This window comes from Dermacentor albipictus, chromosome 7, assembly GCF_038994185.2.
Source record: "Dermacentor albipictus isolate Rhodes 1998 colony chromosome 7, USDA_Dalb.pri_finalv2, whole genome shotgun sequence".
Classification (NCBI taxonomy): domain Eukaryota; kingdom Metazoa; phylum Arthropoda; class Arachnida; order Ixodida; family Ixodidae; genus Dermacentor; species Dermacentor albipictus.
The window spans coordinates 29,690,393-29,711,240 of record NC_091827.1 but is presented as its reverse complement, the minus strand read 5'-3'; the positions used below and the strand labels follow the sequence as shown (position 1 = coordinate 29,711,240).

The 20,848-nt window shown below is 48.2% G+C and overlaps 2 protein-coding genes across 7 annotated transcripts in view; one reads left to right on the top strand and one right to left on the bottom strand.

Moving 5' to 3' along the window:
- Positions 1-6,546, bottom strand: part of LOC135917461 (nuclear transcription factor Y subunit gamma-like) — a 496,387-nt gene extending 489,841 nt beyond the window's left edge. For 3 of the 5 annotated variants that reach the window (XR_011507364.1, XR_011507365.1, XM_070521822.1), the window contains exon 1: positions 5,430-6,546. The gene's annotated coding sequence lies outside the window, so the exon portion shown is untranslated. The remainder of the gene's footprint in view (positions 1-5,429) is intronic. The other 2 variants (XR_011507363.1, XR_011507362.1) reach the window with 1 other exon arrangement.
- Positions 1-20,848, top strand: part of LOC135917460 (cysteine-rich motor neuron 1 protein-like) — a 179,168-nt gene that overhangs the window by 142,852 nt on the left and 15,468 nt on the right. For both annotated transcript variants that reach the window (XM_065451020.2, XM_065451021.2), the window contains exon 3: positions 17,362-17,483. In XM_065451020.2, coding sequence (XP_065307092.2) covers positions 17,362-17,483 — 122 coding nt within the window. The remainder of the gene's footprint in view (positions 1-17,361; positions 17,484-20,848) is intronic.

The window sequence follows — 20,848 nt, the reverse complement described above, 5'->3', positions numbered from 1 at the left end:
GATATTACAAAAAAGAAAAGGAAAGAAGAGCAAGAAAGAAAGAGGAAAGAGGAAAGGAGACTACGGCACTGCTTAAAGTCTTGTCTCTAAGACCAGTTCTCCGCAAGAGGCGCAACAATGCTTTCAAAGCCATCTGTGCTGAGGACGGTCTCCGTCAGCTTAAAGGCCCTCCATACACGTTTTCGCCGACCAGCGGCGTTGATGCGTGGATGGAGGGGCTTTGGGTCAGCCTACCAGGACCCTTTCCAGCTCAGCTTACCAGGACCCTTTCTAGGTCAGCTTACCAGGACCCCTTTCCAGGTCAGCTTACCAGGACCCCTTTCCAGGCTTTCCAGGTCAGCTTACCAGGACCCCTTTCCAGGTCAGCTTACCAGGACCCCTTTCCAGGTCAGCTTACCAGCACCCTTTCCAGGTCAGCTTACCAGGACCCTTTCCAGATCAGCTTACCAGGACCCCTTTCCTCCGACAGAGGCCGTCTGTCAGGACTATCTAAGAATCTTGAAAGTTCTTTCCTGGGCCGCAGTGAAGCGGGGGCCGCAGTGAAGCGGGGACAGGGTGGGCGATTGTTTCCACGCACTCAAACGACGCATAGTGCCAAACCGCACCCTAAAAGGCTGAAAGCCTGGCAGCCTAGACGGTTATGGAGAAATCGAAAGAAATAGCCTAGGATGGGGAGCATGGCGTCACGATATTGACGCCCAGTCAAAAAAAAAATAATAATGACAAGGAAGACTCGTGTGGAAGTAGGCCTCATCACGTGACATGCAAACGGTACCTGGCGCGCTGCAGCAGACGCGGAGCTTTATGCACATTCTTTCTTTACGGAGAAAGCACGGCGTTGTACGTTCTTCCTTCATGGAAATCATGGCTGAACAACCACGCTGCACCACCGAAACTTTTCTTGCGAGCTGTAACACCGTTCCGCCTCGTCAGCAATGCACCACCGCCCGTGGAACGCTGAGGCGGATAAAGTTTCATTTTTATCCGAGAAACTAGCGTCGTCAACTACGCCAGAGAAGCCCTTTGAGACGAAGCGACTGGAAAACGACACGAAACTGCGCGCCAAGCAATCTTCGTAGGCATACGCAACTTTTCTCTCTCCAAAAAAAAAAGGAAGAAAGAAAAAACCAGCGGTGCGTGGCGGAGAAAAGATGGGGTGGGGGAAGGCGACATGAATAATGGCATTCCGCATTCGTTGTTCCGAGAGGCCAGCTGTCATCTCACGAAAAGATGAACAGTACCTGCCACGCTGTGGCCGCCTTTTTTTCTATAGAAGAAGAAAAAAAAATATCGCACAAAGAGGGCGCAGACCACGAGAGGGACCACCGCGTCAGCCGAGAGGCCGAGAAAATGCGGCATTGTTGCGAGCAAACGGGTTTCTTTGATGGATCTGCGTCGGTCAAGTATATTGTGCCAGAGCGACTCGGTAACTTTTTCCCTACCTCGCTTCAGTACCGTGCAGCATTGTGGAGGCTGTGGGAAGAGCCGCGCCGGTTGCGCCAATAGTCGCAGTCCAAGGATACAAGACGGTGTCTGCCCGCTTCTGCCCCTGGTGCATTCGTCTTGATGCACTAAACGAATCCGCAGTGCATCCGGAAAGGTCTGGATCAAGCGCTTTCCATAGGAATAAGATCCGCATTCTCCGTGCTACCAGCAGCAGAGGATCTCTCGACTGTCACGATTGTATACAGTTGACTTCGGCGCTGTTGCAACAGATACGTGGCTGAAGAAAGAATTGAAAAAAAAAAGTGTGTTTGGAAAGGTGGGGGGTGTACACGTCCTGAATTCGTATTAACCAGTCCACTTTGAATACCACTATAAGTGGTTGCACAGACTCAGGTCGCACTTCAGATCGCACTCGGCGATCAGAAGGAAATAACTTCATGTTTAACTGACGTTTCCGTTACTTCGCGTCCATAACCTTCTACGTCTAAAGGAAAGTTGCACGCATGCGAAAACGCCAAATAAATCTAGAGCAGACGGCGCCACATGCGCGTAGCGACCAAAGCGTGGAAGTTGTAACAACTAAACACGACGAGGCAGCGATGTGCATCCGCACACCTGATTGACGCTGCAACTCTAGCTGTCACAGTGCTAAACGCGTTTTTCTTTTTTTTCGGAATGCCATAGCTAAACGGTATCAACAGTCGTACCATGGCGTTTGTCCTCGAGAGCAGACGACGCAACTACGGAGCAATGCTGCGCTCAATGTGCGCCACACGCTCCATCGCCGCCTGCCTCTAACTTTCGCACTCGCAACTTCGCACGGTACTTTCCAGACGGCGATTATCTAACCGGCTGTCTGATCTCAAAAGCAGACGACGCAGTCGCGGAACAACGCTCCGTAGCAGCGTGTTCCCGCAGGTCGTTCGCCAACGCTGCAGCGCCAGCTCTCGCAATGCTGCGCGGAATTGTGACACGGAGAGTATCGGAATGGCTCTGCAACAGCTTCGTCTGCTTCTGCGCTCCAAAGCAGACGACTCCCAGTCGCGGAACAACGGTCGCGCGCAACGGTGCGTACCTCCCGCTGCTCGTTGGCTGACGCAGCGTCTTTAGCCACGCTGCACCGTATTTATAGGGCGGAGAGCATATCCGAACGGTTGCAATAGCGTCGTCTGTCGCTTCTGTGCTCGAAAGCAGACGACGCAGTCGGGGAACAACCGTCGTACCGTAGCGGTGTGCTCCTATTGGCGGCGAGGAGTTACGGAGTCGCCCTCTATCGGAAGCGCCTCGCTGCCGTAGTATGAGGGATCACGTGGCGCGCTCCTCATAGGTTTTGCTGTCAGCGCTCACTGAAAACACCACGCACGAGCTCTCCCGGACATTTCTGTAAGTACTTTCGAAACGAGAGAAGTTTTTTACTGTCTAAATAATAATCTTGGGCAAGCTGAAAGCACACAATCGTTTACAGCCGCTATCTCTTTACCGAATACGTACAGTGAACGCCACTGCGCGCGGTCGCCGCGATGGAGTCTACGGAACCCGCTTCTTGCGTGAAAGGTAGGTAAACGCTGAGAGCAAACTATGTGAAATATGTTATAGTGTTTGTATAACGAAATGGAGCCTAATAGAATGAAGCCTCAATGCAGCGATCGCGCAGATTCGCAGCGACCGACTGCGCGTCTGCATACTTGTCCGCGCACTGTTTCGCTTTCTCCGCGCGCGCGTTTTCGCACCGTGCCATGAGCTTTAGGCCGCAGAATATGAGCATTTGACAGTATACAGGCAACCATTGTTGCGTGGGCGCTATCAGAGCTGTTCAAAAATAATTTCATTGTAGAGACTTCGACGCCTACGGGGACTGTGATGTGCCGTCGCGACGATGCAATCTTTTTTTTTATTCTAAATTCTTTGACCTTTCAATACTATTTCTCGAGTTGCGTCGCACTGTATGTTTATCGGCGTTCTCAGCGTGCAATTTCCCGCTGCTCCTTTTTTGTAATCCAGTGCATTAATTCATAACACAAACATGACCATATGCCATGCTTTCTTTAAATGTGCTTCTTACCGCTGCCTTTTCACTCCACTGAACTTGCCAGTATCTATAGTATCGACAAGTTCATAGACCAAACGGTCATGACATTAGTCGGGCAGCGGACTCAGGCGAGCGTCTCAGTGCGCGTTTCCAGAACATCGCATACCGGGCGCTGTAGCAGAAATCTTCCTCGCGTCTGTGCTTGCTGCATACCCGAGTTGTAGCCGATGATGTTTGCCGGTTTTATGTTTCGCGAGCCAAGCTTCACACAGCTTCTTGTCCTGCGGCTACGTGTGAAGAAGGCCGACACCGGCCTCCGTTACGTGCGTCCGGCCCTGCGGCACCGAGCAGTAGCCTGCCATGTTGCGCGCCTTCAAAGGCAGCCACTACCTATTGTAGTGCTTTCAAGCGTTGTAAAGGAGACACTCGAAGCGGGAAAATTTCGCCACTAAATGAAAACCGCAGCGTACGAGGGAATTTAAACTCGTTTTCAGCTCGCTTCGGCGCGCCCGAAGCAGCCGACGCGGCCGCTATGTCCACGTGATCCCTCCTAGCACGTCACGCCGACGGTGGCGCCAGCTTTTCCAGTGGTGGAGCTCGAGGCCAATATACTGCTCGTTGGCTGACGCTGCAGTTCTGACAATGCTGCATGCATTTCCTTTGTATTGTTGTAATATTTTTCTTCTTTTTTTTTACTTTGCGGGCCTTTTTTACCTGTACCTCCCAACCATGTTTCTTTGCTCGTTTCCTGCGGTGAACACGTCATCCGGCGAAGTGCTTTCGCTACGAATCTCTGGTTTTTCTCAGGACTGCTGTCTTTGTATCTACGGTAGTAACATCACAGTAACACCCTGACTTACATACAGGAGCCTCGTATGCATAGGCATGACGGCGCGCTCTTTCGAATGCTGGCAGATTGTGCCCACGCAACTACTCCGTCTGTTACTTCTGCGATGCGGGCGAGGGCTCCGGGTGACGTCACCCTCGCTTCAAGCGAGATCTGGGCGAACGAAGCGGACTACGGTTTGGTAGACTCGGCAAAGGGATAGCAGACGAAAATTGAAAAACACAAATCGATGGCTTATGCAACCGTTGGCGCATGGCATGACCCGACGGGAACGGTTCTGCCCGGTTTTAAAACGTCGCGTCGCTCCCCCTAACAATCACCGCCGCCTGTCCGAGTTACAAAAGGCTAGGCATTTTCGCAAGAAGGCAACCGCGCGTTCAAGCCGGAGTGACGGACAGATGTGGGTTATGAAAGCATTTTTGTATAGCTGTCGGTATTTTTTTTTTTTTTTGTAACCGCGTGATGCCTTTCTTATAGTTGAATGGTTGTGCTTCTGGTTTCTTATGGGTTAAGCTGACATTCAGAGGTATTGTGCGGCCACCTTACGTCAAACATGACGAGCGCGTGCTCATAAAAATGTGAGAAATAACAAAGCAACCTTCCCCTCAACGTTCCGACGTGATATTTTTTTTTTTTACTTCGTTGAGCGTCGTACGCTCTCCCATAGTGCGTTCTAGTCGTTGCAAGTCACACAAAGAAAACCAAATTTATACTTGTACCCTTGTCACCCGGAAGCGGAAGAAACAAAAGAATTGCTCACTGTACCATCGTTCTACGTAGCGTAGCGCCATCTTTCGTCCCAGTTAGGACTAAGCAGCATCGATCACTGACTATAGCTTTGCAAACTGCCTTTAGAGTAAGTATATTGTGCTCTAGTATAGCACGTCCTAAGAACACGTCCTCTATTATAGCACGCTCTGAGAGCACGTCCGTGTCTCTTCTTCTTGTGTCGTCTGTTTGGCGCTATAGTACTTCAGTAATCTGCACCAACTATCCCAACAAAAAGTTCTGCTCTAGTATAGATGCCGCGTGCGATGCTTTGAGGAAGTAACACAAAGTTTCACGCATTCATTGCTATTTGTTCAAGGAAGCGCTTTCGAAACTCACCGTGTAGCGTCGAAGGTCGACCTGCCTGTCAGCACCGGCAAACGAAGGCCTCGTCGGCGGACCACACGATGTAAACAAAAGAAAAAAAAAACCTGTGGGAGTTGGTGGGCGGAGCCATATCGTACGTATACATACACGCACCGTTCGCACAAACCCGCACAAAGAGAAGGCGACCGCGGAGTCATGCACGTAGTCGCGGCACCAACGGCATTGCAAACATGTTCCACGGTCACGCAACACCAACGCGCTCGTTCGTCGTCCTCCGTTCCCACGCGCCACGGCCAACGCGGTCGCACAACAAACACACGCGCGCACGAACACACGTGACCGGAACTGCCGGTTGACGTCCCAAACGCACCAGAGTCTCCGAATGGCCGACGAAAGTGCGTCGTTGATACGTTTCGAGATGTTACGTCGGGAAAACTGCGTGCTGGAAGCCACTGCCGCGGAGACACTTCTTTGTCATCCGAGCACGCCAACAGGACGTGGCCATCTCGAACTCCCAGGGGAGCGGACTGTTCACGGATACCGAACCGCAACGTAACGTCACAGTCACCGCACAAAGCGCTATTCCTACGACCGCGTGGATGCAGTTGCAGACGGTCGCTTCCTCGTTGGTACCCGTAGAGAATGCGGTAGCTTTCGGCATATCGGAGTCCGGGATTGTAGGACTGTACAACCCGCAGGATCTTGCGAAGTGACCTGCCCGTAAATCGTCCACAGTCGACCCGCACGAAGCATTTGCGGCGGGTTATCTGTATAGTTCCAGTGGTCCACGGATGCAATCTGCTCAAATCGCTCGGATATCTAAAAAAAGGAAAAGTGGCGTCGTCGGGCGTATCCACTGAGCGAGCGAGCCAGCGAGCGAGGATGTCTCGGCAAGATGTGTTTTCGATAACGCCGAACCACACGCTATGGCGCGTCGACCATCACCGCAGTCGAAATGCAGTCAAGCAGTCTTGACGTCCGTCTATGCAGACACATGTAACGCTCGTCGTGTGCTTCGGCAAGCTGTACGTAGAATGACGTATACGAGGACGAGGAGCCCGTTCCGGACAGCGCGAGACGTTAAAAGAGGGAGCGTGCAGCCATGACGCGGCGTCACCAGGACGTTGAACCCCGCTTCGCTGCGGCTGCTGTGTGACGCACGGTGAGCGTGACGAAGCAAATCGAGAAGCGTACAAGCGCGCGATGATATACAAAAAAATCGGCGAGAAAAACGGTGAAATGAGGAGTGCGGAATCAGTTTTTATTTATTTTTTATTTATTTGAACCTTAAGGGTCCCTAGCGGGACATTACATGAGGGGTGGGCGCAAGAACGGCGGTTAACACTGAATGTTACATGAGAATCATGACGATGACATGGCTTCCTCGATGGCAGTCTTGAAATGGACTGGGTCAGGGATTTGTGCTAAGTGACAGGGAAGGTCATTCCAGTCGCGAGCTGTGTGGACGATGGACATTGAGTTGGCTCGTCCGTGTCGTTTCTCCCTGCTGTCCCAGTCAAAACCGCGCTGTTCTGTTTCAAATATTAATCAACTTAATTATGGGGTTCTACGTGCCAAAGCCACTTTCTGATTATGAGGCACGCCGTAGTGTAGGACTCCGGAAATTTCGACCGCCTGGGGGTTCTTTAACGTGCACCTAAATCTAAGTACGCGGGTGTTTTCGCATTTCGCCCCCATCGAAATGCGGCCGCCGTGGCCGGGATTCGATCCCGCGACCTCGTGCTCAGCAGCCCAACACCATACACTCTTAGAAAAATGTACACCCTTTGGGGCATATCTTGTCCCACAACAATAATCGTCATCTGTCTCGCCCGCGTTTCCTTTCTTTAACGCTGCGAGCCCGGTACTTCCCAGTCACGAACGGCATGCGCGTTATCAGTGTGACGCAGCATTCTCGACAGGAAAGTAGCGAGCGCCGAGTTTCAAGAAAGGAAACGCAAGCAGGGCAGATGACGATTATTGTTGTGGGACAAATATACACCCCAAAGGGTGCAACCGTTTTAAGAGTGTAGCCACTGAGAAACCACGGCGGGTTGTTTCAAATATGGCTTACCAACTCGCGCAAACGTCTGTTTTAACAGTTGGAAAGCGCGCGGTGACCTGTAAGGTTTTAGTATATGCTTGTTTTTTTTTAAATGCAGGAATAGCACGTACGTAACAGTTTCGGTAGAATCAAAGTGAACAGAAAAAAAAAGTTTCTGTAAGAATTAATAAGAGCTTTAAGTGCGTTTTAATATGAACGTTTCTTCTTCATTTTTTTTTCTATAGTAAGAATTGGGATTTGCATAACCGTTCCCGCTACGGTTATGCTGCATCCGTTATGCTGAAAATAAACGTCAGTCGCATCATCGTGAGCAGTAACAAGAGGTTTCAGCAAACTTTAGTGTTCTAGTATGTTTTATTATGAAAACATTTTCTTAATAGTGTATGCATCGCATATGCGTAACCGTGTCACAGTATGTACGTAGTCTTCCCTCTAATGTCAGCGCCCTGTAGGACATTTATCCGACGGCATGAGTTCGTTCACCATGCAGTTTCGCTCTACAGCTAGCCCAATGACTGCTTGTCCTGAATACATGCTTCCTGCTATTTCTTTATCATTTTTTCCGAACCTAATTCATATATATTAAAGCTAAACCTAAACTGAATCAAAATAAGAAAGTAAGAACATCTGGCGCGGGAATTATGAGCGCATACAGTACGACGGATTTGCCTAAACTTGTGTCTTTCATGGCTTCGAGGGGCTTTGTGACGTTGCGACATTGATAATTTCTGCGAAACTGTTGTTTTCGTAAGCGGGACGACTCGCTCAGCCTATGCATGTCCGCCGAAACGCAGTGCCTTCGTAATATATATAAAAAAAGACGCTAGGGATTATATATATATATATATATATATATATATATATATATATATATATATATATATATATATATATATATATATAAACGAGAAGAAAGGGGGTTAACCGAGGGGGGCCCCTTTTTTACTAGTCATATCATGTGAAGCCAACAAACACCAAGGACAACATGGGGGAAATTAGTTGTGCTTAATAAATGCAATGAAGAAACGATAAATAATGGAAATTAAAGTGGATGAAAAAAACTACTTGCGCAGGTGGGAACCGAACCCACAACCTTCGCATTTCGCGTGCGATGCTCTACCAATTGAGCTACCGCGACGCTGTTTCCCCATCCACTTTTTTTGGGTAGTTATGTGTACTACTAGAACCCTGGGAGTGTTAGCCAGCGCCACCACTCACAGAATATATATATATATATATATATATATATATATATAATCTTTTTTTTTAATTTAGAAAGATGAAGCGTAATAAAATAACTCGCACGAGCGTTTGAAGCCGCAAGCACCTAGATTAGACGAATCCGCGTGTAGGGTATACGCGTAATTCCCTCGATAGCTCGGAACGGTCACGGCGCACGAGTTTTCCCTCTGCCCTCTGGTAATTCTTGTACGGGAAAGTACGATTACGGCCGCAATATATATATATATATATATATATATATATATATATATATATATATATATATATATATATATATATATACCTTTTAGAGATTATTGTCGTTGAGAAACGTCGTATACGTTCGGCCGGCTTCAAAAGAACGTCGCGCGCGAGAATTGCGAAACTTGGGTCGGCGATATATCGTTCGCTATATTCCCGAGCGCGGTCGTTATACAGAGATTTCGCTCGCGGTATACATCGCACAGCGTTCTTTCCTGCGGAGATTAAAAAAATTTTCCTGCGGAGATTTAAAAAAAAAATAATGATAAGGAGTGCGCGCGCCGCACGAGGAGAACGAAGATTAGGACCGCGACTTGCATCCTCCCCCCCGTCGAGAGGAACGTCGTTTCTGTACCGCGTGTCCCGGCAAGCGTTATATAGCCTAGCTGTTTAACGAGAAAACAAACAAGACAAAAACAAATTTCAATACTTCGGTGCAAGTAACGACTTGAAGACCTACGGTGTGTTACGTCGTCAGACCTCTGACGAACGAACACACCGTACACTCTGAAGAAAAAGTTTACACCCTTTGGGGTGTATATTTGCCACACAACAGCGATCGTCGTATGTCTTGCCCGCGTTTCCTTTCTTGACAACGCTGCGCTCGCTACTTTCTTGCCGAGAATGCGCTCTCACGCTGATAACGCGTACGCCGTTCGTGTCTTGGAAGTACCGGGCTCGCAGCGTTAAACAAAAGGAAATGCGGGCAAGACAGATGACGATTATCGTTGTGTGGCAAATGTACACCCAAAAGGCTGCAACTGTTTTTTAGAGCGTAGGTCTTAAAATTGTAGCTTGCACCGTGTGCTTTCTTTTAAACCTTTCTCTCTCTCTTTTTTTTTTTTTTTAGTTAGACGGCTTAGCTAACGTTAGCTGGGAAACCGTATACATAAACCACGCAGTCACCTCTCCGACGTTGTCCTCCTCGAATGCATCCGCGAGTCTTTCCTGACGCATGCACGTGATGTGCCGCTTAGTAGAGATTGTACTCCATGGAGGAAGGAAAAGAACTACGCTGTAAACTCATTTACACCCCTAAAATTAAAAAAAAATTAAGTTATGGGGCTTTACGTGCCAAAACCACTTTCTGATTATGAGGCACGCCGTAGTGGGGGGCTCCGGAAATTTCGACCACCTGGGGGTTCTTTAACGTGCACCTAAATCTAAGTGCACGGGTGTTTTCGCCCCCATCGAAATGCGGCCGCCGTGGCCGGGATTCGATCCCGCGACCTCGTGCTCAGCAGCCCAACACCATAGCCACTGAGCAACCACGGCGGGGGCCCTAAAATTTACTAAGCACGTGAAACGGCCTATAATTCACATATTTACACCCAGAAGGGTGTAAGGGTGTTATCTGTGCATTTATTTACACTCTTACTGAATAAGACCACGTGCTGGGTTGACATTTCGCAGGCGAAAAAAAAAAAAAAGCGAAGGGGAAATGGATTCACGGAGACTTTGGCTTAGGTGCGTCGTCTGTTTAGGTGTTATTTAAGGGATGCTAATGAGAAAATTGGACAATTACCGGCTTTCCTGGGGTCGTTTCAATGGGATATATGTACACACATATCTACGAACGAGAAGGAAAGAAACCGAGGTCCCCGATTTTCATTAGTGAAATCATGAGAAGCCAACAATGACACGAAGTATAGCATAGGGGAAAATATTTGTAATCCTGAAGTGAACTAAATCAAACGGTAAATAAATGGTAATTAAAGCGGATGAAAAAAAAAAAACTGGCCGCAGGTGGGATACGAACCCACGTCTTCGTATTACGTGTACGTGCGACGCTCTCACCAATTGAAGCTACTGCCGGCGCCGTTTTCCCATTCACGTTTTTCGATATTTATGCCTGTACTAGAACTAACTCTGGGATTGTGCATATATACTTCTCAATTATACCTCATTTAGTCAACGTAAAATTTCGTCGCAGTTCGCCTCTAAACACCAAACTCCCCCTCCCCCTCCCCTTCAGCGTTTGCGAAAGCTCTCCCTCCCCTTACAGCGTTTGCAAAAGCTGGCGACCCTCTGGATCGGGCAGTATTGTCGAAATCGGTATGGGACCCACATGTGGACACCGATACTAGCAGAAGGAAAACTTAAAAGAGAAAAAGCCCTAAACGACGTGACGTATAAGCGAGAAGCAAACACAAACAGTACGATGCCTTCGATTCGAGATCGTGTTCGCATATCGGCAACGTACAGAGTGCCCGCGCATACGTACTTGCACATGGCGCCCCCCTCTCCCCCCCCCTCCTCTCCGATACAGAAACGTCGCCCCACAGCACTGCGCCCTAGTTGACATTCCGTCCGTGTAATACACGCCGTACATAAGGTATACTGCGTGCGTGTGTGCGATACGTGTTGCAGTCCGCGAAGGGAGGCGATGGATGGAACTCTGTGTATACCATATACACACATAAGAGCGGAAGTATAGGCATGGTATATTACCGATCGTTGCTTAAGTGGCCCTCGCACCATGGCATGGGACTGCAGCTGGCCCTGCAGGTCGGTGATGGAGGAGCATACTATATATATATATATATATATATATATATATATATATATATATATATATATATTTGGCCTGATTGTACGTGTACTCGCACGCAAGCAGGAGGTGGACCACTCGAGAAACTATATCGAGGACAAAATGTTCACTGCCGAGGGCAGATGCGTTCGATATCAAAGCGTGTGAGCGCCGCGAATGCCGGCGTTCCTGCACGCAGGGGGGCGTTGACACTCGACGATGACCTCTGCATCGGCGACAACCCAAGAATTACGAACGAGATCCACCCACAAGAAACGCGGTACACCTGCCCTTTATCTCTGAAAGAGAGCCTAGCCAGTTGGAATCCACTCGAAGTTTTAACGACTTGTCTTTTTTTTCTTCAGCTAATGTAATTGATATGTAAGCTAATTGGCATATGAAAGCTATCAGTTGTTTCAAGCTGGAACGTTACCTTTGACTCAGCGGTGATGCCAAGCTGTGAGGAAGGAGTTTCTTCGATGCATTCACATTAGACCGAAGGGTATACAGTGGCGTAGCTAGGTCGTCTGGCACCCGGGGCCCATAGGTCTTCTGTCACCCCTTTCCCAGGGTGTAGCTGGCGGAAAGAGGGGTGTCTTCAGACGCATATGACACCCCCCCCCCCCTTCACTGGCCCCTTGCACCCGGGGCCCACGGCCCCCCGCCCCCCCCCCCCCCCCCTATTACTACGCCACTGAGGGTATATATACTTCGGAAGAGGGGTTGAGGACGAACACCGCAGTGGTATTTCGTCAGTTTAGGATGTCGGGAATTCTGATGAAGGCCGCACGTTACAATGAATTCTTTACAAAAACTCGCACTCTCGCAGACGTGCTTGTGGCGAACGTGCCAAATGGCAAAAGTGCCGAGAGAGAAGGTAAATTTTGGTCACCCTCCTGACCCCACTTACACCCTCGGCGCCATAAGTAATATTGTATACAGCGTTTTCTTTTTTTTTGTGCACCAATTTGTTTTTCATTGCCTTTGGCAGGTAGCGCAATTAAAACCTTTGATCTAAATTACTCGACGAGGCGACCATTACGTTTCTACGAGAAATAAATATGCTTAATCGAATAATTGACATGATTACGTTAATTACCTTTAAAATAATTACTTTACGGCGCGTATTTCAATCTACGAATTGTGGTTAGCGAGTATGCAAGGCATATTGACTTTGAAAGAATTCTGAGGGTGGCACCGGTTTTGAGATATGCGCCGTCAAACTGGCGGTAAAAATGCACTGTTGTTCTATTTATTTTTTAAATGTAAAACGCTGTTTTATACATTCAAGCACAAAAGTAAGTGGAACGTCACCACATTTTGTCGGACACTTTGAAAATTACTATCTCGAAACTTGCGTGCTCCTGAGAGTTCATCCAAATTCAGTGTAATGGAAATTCTTTTTGCCGCTAACTAATATGTATATCATAACTTTGCCAAAGGTTTATCTGTTCATTTTGTTTCTTATTTTTTTTTGGGGGGGGGAAGTTGTAAGGTGCATAGAATCTAAACTGATTCGCGTCCCTGCTGAAATGTCTGCAGTTGTTCATTTACTTGCTTTTTGTTGTCATACTGTATCCTTGTATGTGTTTGTATTTTCCACTCCTGTAGTGGCCCTTCATGGGCTGACAGTATTATTAAATAAAAAATAATAAAAAAGTGTGATTCTGTTAGTCAATTAAGCACTGCTCGTAGAAGTAGTGGCCGCCTCATCGTGTTATTTAATCTAGTTGAAGGGTTAGAATTGTGCTGTCTGCCACGCGCAATTCTTAAAAATTTGGTGCAGCTAAAAAAAAAACGCACCCTATAAAGTCCGAAGTTCAACGAAAATTTGTCAGGCGAGGGTGACACATTGTCGACATAAAACAGACACTCGGGTAACGTTTGACGTAGTAGTTCCGCGGAAACCCGCAAGGTGAAGAGAAGTAATGTATAAAGGGAAAATCGGACATCCACCCGTTCGTAGCAATTGCTACAAAGGAAACCCATACGGGTTACTCGAAAGGAAAGCCTCATAGCTGAAGAAAAATTCGTCCTGGTCCGGGACTCGAAGCCGGGACCACCGCCTTTCCGGGGCAGCCGCTCTACCATCGGAACTAACCAGGCGGCTAGAAGAGGAAATAAAACCATAAAGAGAGGAAATAAAACCATAAATGACGTTTCGAGACCGCTACGGGTCCGTTCTCCACAATAAGGAATTGCGCGAGAGGGGAGGATTATTTATGCGTTAGGTGGGTTTATACACGCGTGTGCAAATGTACGTACGGAAAGGACATTTGTGCTGTATTTCGGCAAGGTAACATTGTACTGTTCGCCGGCATCGTATGCTCCAAGCGCGCGGCCGAACAAGTTACATCGGCGCGCTCCTCTGCGACTGACCGCCCTCTGCTGTGCGCCAGGCGAGCGCGAAAAAAAAATAAAACGCGCGAAAAAAAAAAAGCGCGCGAGAGAGAGCACGTGTTCGTGCAGGCACAATCGCCGCGCGGCATCGCTCCACATTTCGCCCGGGCAGGTGGTGGCGGCGGCGGCGGGGGCCGGTGGGCGGGCGGGCGGGCGACCTTGAAGGACGCCAGGGCAAGGACGCCCTCACCGACGCCGCGGCGGGGCCGCTTGTCCGATATGGTGGCCGAGCCGTTCTGGCTCCCTCCCCCGTTTTTCTTTTATGCGAAGCATATTACGAGGGCTTAACCCAGCTCCTCAGGCGCGGCGGTGACCATGAAATCACGTGACACCGTGACGTCACGACAGAGGAGAAGTGGCTTTGGCTCAACTCTTGCAAGACGGGCTGGGTGGGAATCGAACCAGGGTCTCCGGAGTGTGGGACGGAGACGCTACCACTGAGCCACGAGTACAACGCTTCAAAGCGGTACAAAAGCGCCTCTAGTGAATGCGGTGTTGCCTTAGAAACGCGCTGTTTCTAAGGCGTGCGTCTCTTGCTCAGGCGCACATTTCGTTGCCGCGCCGAACGCTGCTTTGCTCGACGCTCACCGCGTCCAATGCGGGGCGCGTAGTCGCTGCCCTGTAGCCCATTGTCTTACACCCCTTGGCGGGTCGACGGGAACGCTGTCGCGTTCCACTCTTGAAGGCGAAGAAGTAATGCATGAGTTGTTTCTTCGTCTAGCCGAACCAAATATAGCCAAGCAACAGCAGTTCACCAGGCTAAACAGTGGTTCAACAACTAAAATAAAGGCTAGTATGCTTCGCATCCTGGGCTTAACCTTACCTAAGCCACAGCCATTTTTTATGCGAAGCATATTACGAGGGTTCAACCCAGCTCCTCAGGCGCGGCGGTGACCATGAAATCACGTGACACCGTGACGTCACGACAGAGGAGAAGTGGCTTTGGCTCAACTCTTGCAAGACGGGCTGGGTGGGAATCGAACCAGGGTCTCCGGAGTGTGGGACGGAGACGCTACCACTGAGCCACGAGTACGATGCTTCAAAGCGGTACAAAAGCGCCTCTAGTGAATGCGGTGTTGCCTTAGAAACGAGCTGTTTCTAAGGCTCAGGCGTGCGACGCTTGCTCAGGCGCACATTTCGTTGCCGCGCCGAACGCTGCGTTGCTCGACGCTCACCGCGTCCAATGCGGGGCGCGTAGTCGCTGGCGGGTCGACGGGAACGCTGTCGCGTTCCACTCTTGAAGGCGAAGCAGGGTAACGCATGAGTTGTTTCTTCGTCTAGCCGAACCAAATATAGCCAAGGAACAGCAGTTCACCAGGCTAAACAGTGGTTCAACAACTAAAATAAAGGCTAGTATGCTTCGCATCCTGGGCTTAACCTTAGCTAAGCCACAGCCATTTTTTTTTCTTTTTTTTTCTCTCTTGCCGGTTATTTGTCTCACCCCAGTGGGGTGCAGGCCGAATCGGGAGCGCCCTTTTGTACGTTCCGTGGTACGTACAACGACGCGGCCGGGACACCGCCGGCCGGTCGGTGGCGCCGGGCCGGCGAAAAAAAAAAACAACAAACAAACAAGCAAACAAACTCGTGGAGCCAGCCAACAGGCCGCACCACCGAGGCGCACGCAGCAACATCGAGAGCGCTTCCTCCGCGGAGTTGAGTTGCGGGTGTCAGCGGAGTCGGAAGCTGGGCACTGCGCAGACCACGATATGCTCACTGTGGTCAATCCAGGGGCGTAGCAACGGGGGGGGGGGGGGGGGGGGGGGAGGTGTCGTATACGTCTGAAGACACCCCTCTTTCTGCTGGATACACCCGGGGAGGGGGGTGACAGAAGGCCTATGGGCCCCGGGTTCCAGACGACCTAGCTACGCCTCTGCGTCAATCGCAGTCTGCGCACCACCGACCAACAGTGTGCCACACCGCACAAGAGGGTGCAATCAACCTCCGCACTGCCAACCGCAGTTCAAAAGTAGCAGTTCAAAAGTTGGGACACAGTGAGGTTGGAAGTGTACAGGACGATTTTGCGGTGTTGACGTCGTCAGTGTCACAGTGTGCGCACTGACTGGACAGTGTGCGCACTTCGCGAAACGCTTGATAGTGTAGGCACTGCACTGTGCCTTCGCAGTGCCGACTGCACTTCCTAAGTTTGGGCAGTGGGGGGTGGGAAGTGTGCAGAATGATTGCGCGATACATAACACACTGTCAATCAGTGCGAAATATAGTTCAAAGTAGGCACTTTGAAGAATCGTTCCTCCATACTTCCAACCCTGCTGGCCAATTTCTGGCACACCGCTTGACAACGTGCCGCGCACTGAATTCCACACAATATAGTCCTTCTATGAAGTACTAACGTGCATCAGTATTTTTGCGCATTGGCAACCATACTGTCCAACTTCTAAAAAGTTCAGCAACAGGGTTGGCAGAGTGCAGCGTGATTGCGCATTGCGTACACTGTCAGTCAGCACACGCATTGGTTGACAATGTGCATTGACAACCACCATTCGCATTGCAAACCCAACTGTCCAACCTCTGATGCACTAGTTGCCCAGTAAAACACATTGTGGGGCTAGTTGGTGCATAGCTTTCAATAGATGAAGCCCCAACAGTGACGGCACACTAGGAAGGAACAAAGACAGGACAAGGCGCTGGGATGAGCGCCTTGTCCTGTCTTTGTTCCTTCCTACTGTGCCATCACTGTTGGGGCTTCATCTATTGATAGTTGCCCAGTGTGCGAATTACATACCCTGCACAATCCTACTGCACACTACAAGCTCTGCTATCGAAATTGTGACCTGGGTGTCAACACTGGTTCACAGTGCGCAGAGTGATTCTGCTTTTATTTTTATGTTTTGCACTGTAAGGCAATGTCACGACTACTAACTCATCCAAACTTCATTGTTAATCAAATTAAGATGAAATACTCTAGCTTGTGTACAGACTGGCAAACACACTACAGCAACCACTACATGCCCTTTCGACATACATGGTCCCGATAGTCTCAAACCTCGTTAAAGGCAGAAAAATTCAAAAGACCCAAAACTGAGTTTACAGAAAGTATATGGTGAGAAAACGATTAGTTTGCCGAAACTGAAGCGTCGTCGGCTTTTACCAGAACCTTTTCACTTTCAGCATTGCTTCCTGCTCGAACTCCCTCCCACTTCCCGAGCAAAACTAAATTACATTGGTGCTTCATGACGGGTGCCGCTGTGTAACAGCAAAATGCACTGACGAAATGAATAAACAACGCCCATTGTGCCAATAGAGTACTTGCATCGTACTTGAAACATAGTACTTGTATCATAGCGCAGGTGCATTGTTTGTCACGCTTAGATAAGCAGGGAAGGATGGGCTCATCACTGCACAGTAATAGTTACGATGGAAGCATCACCGCAGAACGATTTTCTAGCAGTGCAATACAAGCTAAACTTTGGTTGCTGGCATAACGCTGCATATCTTATTGGCATATGCAGGTGTGCCTGTCTCCCCAACGATTGCCTTGGAAAGGACTGCCAGCCAGACGAGGTGCGCCGCCTGGTAAAAACTGGGAACAGCAAGCCCGGTTCCTGCTGCGACACCTATGAGTGCGTCCCCGGTGAGTCACAGAAAGACTTGAACTTGGGTTTCGGTTTAGCGCTTCCAAACCATGTTTCGAAAAAGGTGTTACCTAGTAATGATCATTCCCTAGCAATAAAAAGGGGGTAAAAATAAAGCAAGGCCAATGTTGACTCAAAATCGGACCACATTATTCCAGCACTGGCCCGCATTGCTAAAATATAGGTCTCTGTTTCGTTGATACTTGCATTGAGTTTGTTCCTAAAACTGATGAAGAGATGTGGATAGTGTGAGCTGTTATCAGCATGTACAACTGAGTTCATCAGTGAAGCAGAGAAAAAAAGACTACGTAGCTGGCAACAGGTTTGAAGAATAGCTATCCACACCAAAGATGCATATGCCTGTGGGGATCTTTGAGAGTTTGCTTTCATAAGTTTCGAAATACGTTGAAAGAACCTCTCTGACAAGACTCCATCTCATAGGACCTCTCAGTTTGCACGTTCGCAAGGCGCTACATTGAAAGTGCTGCACTATAGGATCATGCGCTTAGAATCGTGTTTTTCTCTTACCTGGCGCACTTCTTTTCGTAGCTAAGCAACAACATTCTTTGTGCATATGCCCCTCTTTTCCGTATGACGGCATCAAGATAGGTTGAGATAACTATTTCTGGCTCCACCCTTTTCTCTCCTCATTTAAATGCCCAATTTAGTTACATTACAGATGATCATGGCCTTGCTTTAATAAGCAGGTTGCAATAAGCTGCTTGCCAAATGCCCATCACGAACGAGGAAAGAAAGCTGTAGAGGAATGCATGCTGGATGCTTTCCAGCAGCTATTACCAACAAAAAACGTTAGCGCTGTGAGCCAGACACACATGTGCGACTCTGTTTTGCTGCACGTTCTTAGTTATGTTTAGTAAGACGGTGCCTACCCATCAATTACAGTTGTCAAGGACAAAGGTAATAGGTAGTATCGGGTTACACTATTTCCCCCTTCTGAATTGCACAGGCTAAGCCATGCGGCAGTAAAAGATGAAACATGAAACAAGTGACCAAGAATGACAACACGGCGCGTTCCTACCATCTGACTATGCATTTCAAGAGTGCGCAGCTAGCTATGAATGTGTGTAAACCCCGCATTATGTAATTCCAGTGGGGTGACACAGAGAAGCGGCCAAAAGTTACAGGTTTTGCATTCTGTTAGCCTTACATTCTCTTACACTTATAGTAGCAAACTGCAGCTTTCCAACCTAACCATATTTCGTAAACGTGAAAGCGGAGGAATGAAAAAAAAAGTGTTGATCAATACATGAAGGAAAGTCATGGGCACCAACAACAATTTCCCTCATGCCTGCCCAGAAGTTGTAAATGTATGGTGTGCTTTTCTTTTTCTTCCCTTCTTTTTTTTCTTTCTTTTTTTCATGTCGGGCTAGGTGTTAGATCCTTATCCAGCTGTGAATATGTTGACCGTACCCGCAGGTGTCACTTTCATAATAAAGTGTACAATGAAACTATGCCCACAAGGGTGACACCCACATACAGAAGCAACTAATCTTGTATTTAATGTGCACGCTTCATTAAAGTAGTACAGACAGATATTTTTGATGTTGAAGGAACTCTAGTGCAGGCTTCCTCACATAAAAAGACGAACGTTTAGCAAGAATGAAGGTGTAAGAAAACACTTATGTAATATTTTAATTTTGATACCAAAGTTGGTTCCCACATAAACGCAGGCCTGGCGGCACCAGCAACACTGTCGTGACGTCATGACTTGGAGCAAAATTTGCTGGCGTCGTGTAACCATAAGGCTAGGTGCGATGAGGTTTGTAGAAGAATAAGCAGGAGTACTGCGCACATTCTTTTTGGGAACGCTTGATCGCGTATTGGCAGATGCAGTTATCGCAAGAAGCTGGGTACCGAAATCAAAACTGGTTCCTAAGAACAAGTGTTATCTGTGTTATTTGGGTGGGCCCTGAAGCTTACTGGTTCATTTTCTAGAGTTTTAGAGAGCTTGGACCTTAGTTTACCTCAAGAAAAAATGGGAAAAATCATGTCAATTAAGTTTTTCATCGCTGTTTAACGGTGACTTTTTCGGTTATAGGATTCTGTAATGGCCACCTTCCATATTATATAACCTCCTCCTCACGCAGTACTTCACTGAATTAGCCTATGAGTCTTAGAATGAATGAATGCTCCTTATTCCAACTGAGGAAACTAGGTAGAGCATAATTACCAGGCAGCCCATAAAGAAATACCCACTATTCACCAAATTAAGCAGAGAGGAAAATCGAAGATGTGGAGAACAAGAAGGCAAGAAAGGGGGAAATAGGTGGTACGCTTCGGTAACCTTAGGTGCTGGATGATTACGCCGCATCAAGGTGTCAAGCAACTCTTCAATGTATGTAAGTTTTAAGCCTGTCAGGACTCAGCTTCAATAATGTGCTCTCAATGCGACTAGTCGGAAGTCCAGGCAACTCAGAGCGGTCATGACTGGGTTTATGCGCATTTTGACTTTGCATTATTCCATCAGCCCTAAGCCGGTATAAGGTAAGGCTTCTCTGGCCTTGTTCAATTCTGCATTCCTCTCGGGCGACACTAGCATGATTGATGAAGCACAGAAAAGGATATGGAATCGTTACGTTATTCCTGCCCTGTGTTTGGTTCATCAGTAGGGCAGCATGTGTTTATGGCAACAGCAGTCACTTTAGGACATTCTAAATATGTTCCCGGCTATTTGGCGGGTTCGTACCCAGGCTTGAAATTCTCCGTTATGTTGCCTGTGGAGCCTTTTCAATAAAGAAGCTACTTTGTAAGCAGTTCTTTTTTTCTCATAACAAGTACATGCCAAATTACATTAAGAGAATGGTAGTGCAAGACAAGACTATAGGACAAGGAAGCAAATAGGATGGTTTGTCTGTCATCGCCTTGTGTTACCGTACTCACAATTAATTACCATTACCAACTAGCGCGGTTGTCAGTTCTAGTGCATGTGAACGTACCATCTGTCGAAACTTGTTCTTGAGAGAGGAGTGGTTAAAAAAAATTAATCTGGGGTTTCATGTAACAAACCCACGATCTGATTATGAGAAGCACCCCACAGCGCATGGGTAAGACTCTGGGTTAATTTCGACTACTTGGTGTTCCTTAACGTGTACCTAAATCTATGTACACGAGTGTTTTCGCACTGCGGTTTTTTAGCGCACGAAAAGGGACGAAAGACAGTGGCAAGACGCAGACTTGCATCTTGCCACTGTCTTTCGTCTCTTTTCGTGCGCTAAAAAACCTCAGTTATGGAATACCAACACGCCCTAACCTACGCTCTTTCATGTTTTCGCATTTATCAACCCCCCCCCCCCCCCATCGATATGCCACCGAGTGGTAGCAGCCACATATTTAGATTTAGCAC